This window comes from Mustela nivalis (genome assembly GCF_964662115.1).
Source record: "Mustela nivalis genome assembly, chromosome: 2".
NCBI lineage: Eukaryota > Metazoa > Chordata > Mammalia > Carnivora > Mustelidae > Mustela > Mustela nivalis.
The window spans coordinates 35,970,359-35,980,198 of NC_139021.1; the positions used below are offsets into that span (position 1 = coordinate 35,970,359).

A 9,840-nucleotide genomic window follows, 5' to 3' on the forward strand; every position below is an offset into this window, starting at 1 on the left:
CCACTGTACTACGCCCTACTGCATCCTTGAATAGATGGGGTCCATTTATCTGAAGACCGAAGTTACTATTAGACATTCTCAGCAAAAAACTATGGTGGAAAAATAACTTAATATTTCACTCTAAATAGCTGTATGTTTTGGCAGAACTAAACAATATAATCAACCTATACCCCAAGCCTGGTTTGACAACATATGTGAGGTTATAAAATTGAGAAAGTCATCATAGATTTAAACCACCTCCCACCCAAGTTCAACAGGCATTTTTTATCCTGTTGAATGCTCTAGAATTTTATCAATAAGAAAAACAGTGCAATCAGAGAAGAACATGTATTTCACATCCCATAAACATTTCCTTGAGTAGAATAAACAAAAACTTGACGTCAAGATGAAATATATCTTCAATATCCATTTTGATATGGAAATGACATTAGAATTCCTGTATCATGTAAAAAAAATGTAACTTTTTCTTTTGTTTCTATTTCCATTAACCTAGTCTGGTGGGGAAAATTGAAATATATATATGAGAGTTTAGGAAAGATTTCAATAGCATTTATTTTTCTCTCCTCAAAACAAAAGGCAATATATATCTGTTAAATAGGACACAAAAGTGTTAAGGGAGCAACAGTCCGTGCTTTGTAATGAGCTGAAGTTTCTTTGCCCTTTTGTTTTAAAATTAGGCTCTTGGGTTTTGTTTGACTAACATTTGAAAACTGAGTATTTTGTGCCTTATTAACACATAAAGTACCTTCTTATCGGATAACGATGATTCCATTTACTCTGAAGGTTTCCTGTATACAAGGTCAGAGCCTCATCTCTCGCACTCAGTGCCAAGGTTTTTGTAGGATACCAGGGCTGGGAAGTGGGGTGAAAGCTGACTCAGAAATGTTGGGCAAAGGCGCATGGGTGGCTCAGTCACTAAGCATCTGCTCTCCGCTCAAGTCATGATCCCAGGGTCCTGGGATCGAGCTCTGCATTGGGGTCCCTGCTCAGTGGAGAGCCTGCTTCGCCCTCTCCCTCTGCCCCTCCCCCCAGCTTGTGCATTCTTGCATTCTCTCTCTATCCCTCAAATAAAGAAATAAAAATCTTAAAAAAATAAAAAGAAGAGTCAGGCGAATTGGCTTGGAGGTGTGTTGGGATTAAAATTCCACCTGCAAATAACAGTAGTTACAGTCTTAACCCTGAACAAGTTGTGTGCCCATGAGCTTCCCTCAAAGATGTGAAAAAGAAGAAAATGTCACGACTAGCCAGTTGCCGATCTTTCAGATCGCCTCTCTTCCATGGCTCACTTACCAAAACCCTCAGGCTTCATCTTCACCAAGCCACCTTCCTATGTGTCTTCTACACTCCACCACCCTGGGTCTTGGGCCTAGCTGCCCAGGTCCCTGGAGAAAATCTCCCCAACATACACACATACACCTTCTACACTTTTTCTTCAGTAGTTTTATTCAACCAACACATATTCATTTAGAACCAAAACTATGGGCCAAACATTACAGAAACAACGCTTAAATGACTATTTTGGGGGGGCAATTTTGCAATTATGATAGTGCTTGCATCGATTTATACGGTAACTCTGTCCTATTGCTTGATGAGGACCTGCCTGTTCTTTGTACCTTAAGCACTCTGGATTCTGGCATTATTGGTACTCACTCGTACTCTGTGAGTTTTACTTAGCCTCCCAAGAGTGAACCCAGAGCAGCTCTTCTCACTATGCTCCACGGTAAGAGAAAGTACATGAACTTTACCTCACTATCTGAGCCACACTAATCCAGCTGACTTGTGACCCCCCCTCCACCCTCCTCACCAAAACAAACATTGAATAATTATCCCCAAGAATTATCAACTTTGGCCAAAAACAGGAACCCTGAAGCCCAGAATCCAAGTCCTTTGCCTAAAGACTCTCATTAGCTGAAACATCTCAGAATACAGAGAACAAGGACACAGGATTCGAATCTGGGTGCTGCCACATCAGCTGGGACATCCCCAAGGAAACCACAACTTCACCGAGGTTCACTGTGCTCATGTGTAGGATGCAAAGGCTGGTGCCTGCCTACCAGGGCTTCTGGGAGGGAAGAAATAAGGAACCGTCTAAGAGAAGGCTGGGAAAACTGCATAGACTTAGGGGGAAAAAGAAAAACAACTATTGACAAGCCTCTCCTGCCTTTCTCTGGCTCACTACTGCCTTCCGAAGGACCAGTGCCTTCCTAATAAACCCAGTTTTGCGTCAATGACACAGACCTTTAATCTTTGCCTTTTGGCACTGGAATTTCAAATCAAACTTCACAAAAGAAAATCCTCACAGTCTTTCTCCATAATCAGTCATGCCTCAACCCCCTGTAATCTGGCTTCCGTTCTCAGAAATGAAATGAAGCTGTAGCCTTGAAGTTCATCTGGGAGTTCAGTTTGCCAAGTCTAAGAACTTCTTTCCTTGTCAGTCGACTGGTCACTTGATGCTCTCGATCATTTTTCTTTCTCCACTCCTGAGACATAGCAACAGTGTGGTTTTTCTCTTACCTCTCAGTCTTCCCTCCCAGGACTCTTTGCGTTTCTATCTCCTTCTATCTCCTAATGGCTGCTGTCCCTAGCGTCCTGACCCCCATTGTGCTTTTTGGCTTCTGACTCTTGCCTCATGGACTCATCCACCATCATGACTTCAGCGACCAGTTTCTGAGCAAATGACCCCCATTTGTAGCTTCAGTCCCCATCTCCCTACAGGCTTGCTGGATCTTCCCACACAATGAAAGCTTGACTATGTCATGTCTGCAACAAAATTCATTATATCTCCCCCAAACTGACTCTTCTTTCTGCTTTTTCTCTCCCTCACCCCCCTTATGTGGTTAATCACCTAATCTTGGTAGTCCTTCCCTCAAAATACCTTGTCCAAGCCCCCGTCACCATGGAGAGTGATGACAATCGTCTTCTTTCCATCTTGCATGACTAGGGGGCTCTCCTTTTTGACACAAGGGGGCAAGTTTGGATTTGTGGTTTAATTACACAAGAGCATCTAAATGTATGAAAATTGTTTCTAGGCAACAAATTTCTGCTAAGCATTTTTAATACATTGTCTTAGGAGGAAGGTTTATTCTCACTTGGCAGTAAAAAGATATAGTAAAAGATTACATAATAGGTGTTTCTCAGATCAACAGACTGGGGGTGATATGATTCTCCCCCGGATATTAGTGAAACAGGTTTCCCAATTTTGTAAACCTCTGCTCAATCCGAATTGACCCATGCCTCAGAGGGTCCACACATCCAGGTCCTAAAGATGAGGTCTATTTAACTCCTAAGTGTATAGGGACACTGTACTTCCCCAAAAGTCCATGCCCAGCCCCCTACCCTACCCCACACACCCCTATATTCCTGTCTAATGAACATGCCAACCCCAGCGAAGCTTTTCTTTTTTCCTGCCATATACAAACTGCTGGTCATCTCTGCTTCATTGACAGTCCACCTTCCAGCTGTTCTGCCACCAAACCTCTGCTTTCTGCCCCAGTGAAAGGAAATATGCCTGTAGCTCCACTCAGGAACAAGAACCTAGGAGACCCCCAAAGAGTACATGAGGTTTTGATACAAAATACTATGTCCAATAGATGAGGTAAAGCCACCTCTATGTCCCCCACCCCTGACTCTCAGGATGCCACCTCATTCTTCCTGAGAAGTCCAGACCCCCCACCACCACACTGCCTGAACAGGGGAGAAGCTTCTAACAGCCATGTTATCTGGCCCTGAGCACTGTGCTTCACTTCTCTTGAAGGGGATGATTTGGACCCCCAAATCCACTCCAATACTCTACCCTCTGTTGCTCTCTTCTCTCCTTCCAGCGGCTTCTCTGTTCCCCTCAGAAGATCTTTCCAAAGCTCAAAGGATAAATTGAGCCCCGTGACATTGACCATCTCTTTCGGAGTCTCTCATGATAATTGCCCTTCACCTAAACTTAACAAAAAATCATGGCAAAAGATGTCACAGTACTCCATTCACTCCCAGGAGCTGACTCCGTTGAATTAACCGAACATGCCTGTCTCTCTGTGATGTATATTCTTAGACTGTTGGTCCATCATAGTCAACAACTTTGTACTAGCTTTTTATTAAAAATTACAGGCATAGCTTCCCAGAAGACCAACAGCAACACTGAGACATAATGTACTGGCGGGCGCGTAGAAGGGCACATAGGGAAGGAAAACAAGAGGCCTACAGATAGACTTGCCCCGACTTCAAGAAAAGTCTGAGTCAGAACAGACCATCACAGGAGTGTTCGCTAGGGCACTGACAGGACCAACCTCCTTCTATGCTAATTCACAGAGATGTTTATGCCTCCATCACCATTTAAAACATTTCTTAATTTCTTTGGGCTTTGAGGTCTACAACATTGTTTTCAGTTTACATTTTCCACCTGGTGTATAGCCCACACACTCAAAAGGGCAGAGCAATTCCATTTTATTTGAGGCAGAAAGGTCTTTCAGAGCCACTCCTAAGAGTCAGTGGAAAAATTTCTTCTCTCGTCCTCTCTCATCTTCTCCCCATTGCTCCCCACACAGCCTCTAGTACCCACTCACTGGTATAGAATCCTCTTAGCAGCTCTTCGTCCTTGAATATTATTAAATGGGGTTTGTACGAAATTAAAAGTGAAATATCATGAGAGGAAGTACACATTAAGTCTCACCAGTCATTTGCATTTTGATGAAAAGCTTAGTTGATTTTATCTCTTTTCCACTTCCCTCAGAGCAAATTTTAAGAAAGGAAGAAGAACAAATGGGTTGTGGACACTGAGGACCTAATCAGGCCATGGAAAAACCTAGAGTCTAGTTGCCTATATCACAGTCTGGCTAAAAGCTGGGTCACGGGTATTTCTCTTTTCAGTTCTGCCATATCCCCTCAGTCCCATGTGGTATCCAAGGGATAAAAAGCCCAGCACCCCCATAGCTATCTAAGAAATGAGAAGAAGAAAGAATAAATGAGTTGCAAGTGGGAAGATAACACATGCCAAAGAGATCAAGCCAATGGTTTGAGGTGAGAAGCTATTCATGTTTGGCCTTATTTTATTATTAGTCAATAATCAATGCAAGTTCATGTCTTCAGTTGATCTTTGTATTAAGCGTTATAGGAACCAACTGATACACAGCAAAATGTAGTGATTTCTGGAGTAAGACGGGGAAGGAAGAAGGAACCCTGTGGCCATCATCTTGGGACCTTGAGTTTGATTTTCAATAGGAACTTAAACCAGAAATCACTGACATATGAATGGAAAAACAACCCCCCTTTCAAGACTGCAAACCGTTTTCAGTGTCATATGCAAGGAGATTTAATTTGTAGAGCCCAGAGCAAAATAAAAATGTAGGACCCTTGTTCATAAAGTCATAAGAAATCCAAAGTGATGACAGCAGCACATTCAAACAAACATCCCTTCTGAGCATGGGACCCCGAGAAGCTACACAGGTTGAAGACCCATAAAGTGGCCATGGGACCATTTAATCATTCCAATGTGGACAACTTCTAATGTGGACATAGTTGAGGCCTGACTCCAAGGAGCTGAAGTGCTCCATGGAAGAATATGACTTTATGAAGGCAGGAATGTGGGCTCTTTGGTTACCACCATATTGCCAGAGCATAGAGCAGGTGTTCAATCAATATTTGTTGGGGAGAAAATGAGCAAATGAACATGAAATGCTTCATACGCAACAGGTAGCTGCATCATTGCAGACTTTACTTATGTTTGCTTCCAGGTTTTCTGTGTAGGAAACTGAACTGAAAATGCAGGTAAACCATTGCCTGTGCTTACAGAAACATGAATATTCCATTTACTCAAGAAAACCAAGGAGTTGTTTCCATCAAGGTGTTTGAGAAAATCTGAGCCCAGATGGTGCCTGGGGTTGAGAGGACCGAATGTGGCCCCAGTTGGGAGCAAGTCTTTCTTGTCACTAATGAAAGGAGAGCAGAGCCATTCATTTACCTCAACTATTGGAAGCACTGTGACCATGTCTTGGAGTATTAGCCATATACCTATGTGTTTAAGACCAAGGGCACCGAAATCAGACTAGCTTCATTATTCGATGCTCCTGAACCTTGAACAAGTTATTGAGCCTTTCCATGCCTCCATTTCCTTTTCTATAAAAGGGAGGGATAATATAGTATCTACCTCACCAGACTGTTTAGAGGCTCAAATGAATTTTAAGTGCCAAGCCCTTAGAATAGTGTCTAGAACATAGTAAATGCTATATAACTATTTGCTGCTTCTTATAACACTCTTTGAAAGACACCATGGTCTGAGGCAATCATGAGGCACCTTTAAGGACCTTTCTGGACAGTGAACGATGATGGGAATGGGAACAGAAGAGGAGGAACAGGCTCAATGCTGCCAACAAGCAAGTATGTGAGCACTTTTTTTCCCCCAGCCCTTACCTTAGCATATTGCTAGAAACATCCAGGGAAGAAGAGTTCTTTACTTCATGGGTGAGGGAAAGGAGAGGCAGACAATAAGCATGGAAAATTCAGGACACCAGTGCTTTCGTGTGATTTGACTTGTAAGTTTAGGCTGGAAGAAGAAGTGCACAGTGGGAGTCTACACACCTGGATGGTTATGAGCAAGGGTCCTGGGGTCAGACTTTCTGGGTCCAAGTCCTGGCTCACCTGTGGGTTCAAAACTAATTTAGTAGTATAACTAGAACCCAGCCCTTGGGACATCTGGGTGGCTCAGTCAGTTACACATCTGCCTTTGGCTCAGATCATGATCTCAGGGTTCTGGGATCAAGTCCCTGCATTGGGCTCCTTGCTCAGTGGAGAGCCTGCTGCTTCTTCTGCCTGCTGTTTGTGTGCTCTCTCTCTCTCTCTCTGATAAATAAATAAATCTTTAAAAACAAACAAAAAGAACCCAACCCTGAGTGATAAGCCTTCCTCTACAAGGGAAACCTAGAACGGAATTGTTGTTCTAAGGTTTTCCACGTTCTCACAGAAGACCAACCCTGTGTTGGGTAACCAAAAGGACTCCTGGCCCAACTGGCCACTGTGTGTGAAGCAAGAGAAGTCTTCATTTTCTGAGCTTGCAAAGCTCAGGCTGGACTTGACTTCCAATTCATCCCCTTTGCCAGAAGCCCCTGTCAGGGTTTATTTAAGCTTAACACATATACTCAAAGCCCACTTAACCAAATCAGTTACTATTTTAGTGTAAAGAAAACAACAACTTGGAAGAAAAGCGTCATTTAATTAAAAAATAACAAAGTCCATGAATTTTACATTTATTTTTGCAACTAGTCAAGACCAAGAAGACTGAATCTGGAGGCTCTGGCCAGTCATACTTTCTTAAGATGGTTAGGATCCTAGTAGAAAACAATATATTTTATTGTTTTTAGAAGGAAATGTTAAGAAATGCTTTGCCAAACAGAAATTGGAATTAAAAAGTAGTGGTCACTTTCATCACCAATCATATATGAAGTTCAAAAGAGTGGTTAAAAAAAAAAAACAATTTTCCTATGAAATCTTTAAGTAAGGAAAAAACCCATAAAAGTAATTTGACACAGTTATACAGTAAGTTATCTCTGTGGTTTTAAAATGGAAAAAATAGATATATTAAAATATCTTCTATATGTAATTTAGATACAATTTGCAATTTAGATGCAAGTTATAATTGAGTCAGTAGTAAGAGATGTGAAATCTTTGCATTTGGAAAGTAGAACTGATTTAGGATTTTCACAAGTACCACCAATTATATATATTTTCCTGATATATTCTCCAGATTCCTGTCAAGAATCTTCCCAAGACGGAGGATTTCTTTGCCTGCAGTATGGAGAGACGAGTGCTGGACTGGATCAACATAACAGGGGTTTAGACCACATTCAGCCACCAACCAGCTGGCCCTGCTGGAATGATCTTCCTCTCATTCTCCTCTGGCCAAATCCTGCTCCTCTTTCAAGACTCAGCCCAAATCCCAGCTCCTGCAGGAAACCTTCATGGACTCCCCCAGAGAGTCTCTGGATTCTCACACATTTTGCTGTATGTCTTTTATAGTTTTTTAGCTGTTTCATAATTTTGTTTTCCTAGCACCTAGTACAATACTTGACTAGGTAAATGATTAAATTAATGAACGAGCAGTGCTCCTAGACAGTTCATATAATCTCTTCGGTACTGGTTTTCTTCATCTATAAAAGGAAGACATCAGGCTATTTCTCAAGGTCCCATCTGGTTCGAATGTTCCTTGAATATATCTTCAGTTACCAATATTCTGCCCAGGCCTTTTCCAGGGGTAGAGCAGACAGGGTTCTGTCATATCCCCTTTGTACCCTCTATTCATCTGATTCCCCTCACATATCCTGGCTATATCTTTTCATCAAGCCCTTGCACTCAACTAATAGTCAATAGTATCAGGGTTAAGACACAGGGCCTGGAGACAGACTGAAATCAAACATTGGCTCTAGCACTAACTAATATGACTTTGAGAATGTTAGTTAACCTCTTGATTCCCTAATTTTAAAATAGGGATGATAATAACAATGACTTGCCTTCCTAGTATGTCTAACACAGGCTCTGACCAATCAGAATGGATCCAGGCTTAAACATCCTGCACAGATACACTGAGCACAGGATGCCTTCCCCCAACCTTGTAGCCTTCCAGTGCTGAGTCTGTTGTAGCCATTGACTGTTATTTTTGAGAAGAAATCAAATAAGGGCTTAACAAAAGATGTTCCCCCTCCCTAGGAATTTTGAATAAGGCCTGGAGGTGGGACAATTCAGATAGTTGAAGTCCAGTCCCAAGGCTCACCTTAAGAAGGTTTCCAAGCTTCGTTGATTTCACTTTGGCAATGAATGGCCAAGCTTTGGAACCTACTCCTCCTAGTTTGTGAACAGAATATATGTCTACTTATTATCAGAAAATAATATTAACGTGGTTTCTCAAGATTTATAATTCTCTGATCATATGTGTAACTTAAGAAACTGATACTTTTAATAAAACATTTAATGTTAAAATAACACTTCATGCATTTCCCTGTAAATTACTTCATACAATTCTCACAAGCCCCAAGTGAGGTGGGTAGGGCATTATGAGCTGCCCCATTAAAAGAGTAATCACAAATTTGTCGTATCTGGGAGCATCTAACACATACAATTTGGGGCAATTCTTCAGAAACTTGTCTAAATACTGATGAGCTGGTAGTATTCTCTGGGAAAGTAGGAGAGTAACTCAGATTTTCTTAATCAATTTCCTGGAATCTAATTGGAAATCTTGGATGATGTAAGACTCTAAGGGTAATAGCTCATATTAAATGGATCTATAGCTTAGAAATTGCTGCTGTCACAGATAATATATTACTTCACTTACTCCAAGAATATAAGGTAAGTGACTTTTGCAATTCACAGAGCAAAGTAGAAATAGAAGCATACCAAGCACATAGATTAGTTATAAAATATTATAGTAGAATCCCTCTGAAATATAAAGCTATTAGGAGCTCTGTAGACCATCTCTCCTATGTGGAGATGAGCAAATTACAATTTTACTTAACTTGACAGAATACGTGGTGCAGAAAGAATAATCTTCACCCGGCAAATCACAATTGTAGTCCCAATCCTCTTCCACTATTCATTAAATTAATATACCCTTGACTTCTAAGAGAATGCTTAACAATAATTAAAGCTGATGGCTTAAAAATGTAAGTTTGACTCTATTAATGGGTCTATAGACTAGATATTAATATATAATAGCTAGATCTTCTGTCTTCAATCCTAGACAAGTATTTGTTCACTGATCATCTCATTTGATAAGTTCAGAGGAAAAGAATTGTGTCAACTCATCACTGAACGCAATTCCTGTGAAGCGTCCTTATGCCTAAGAGCAAGTGAGGTAGGCAATCTTTG

At 41.3% G+C, this 9,840-nt stretch overlaps 1 protein-coding gene across 1 annotated transcript in view; it reads left to right on the forward strand.

Moving 5' to 3' along the window:
* LOC309854521 (uncharacterized protein) overlaps nucleotides 1-9,555 on the forward strand; it is a 128,259-nt gene extending 118,704 nt beyond the window's left edge. Inside the window, exon 4 of the mRNA XM_082713774.1 lies at nucleotides 7,727-9,555. Coding sequence (XP_082569900.1) covers nucleotides 7,727-7,998 — 272 coding nt within the window. The 3' untranslated portion in view covers nucleotides 7,999-9,555. The remainder of the gene's footprint in view (nucleotides 1-7,726) is intronic.
* Nucleotides 9,556-9,840: the final 285 nt, after the last annotated feature.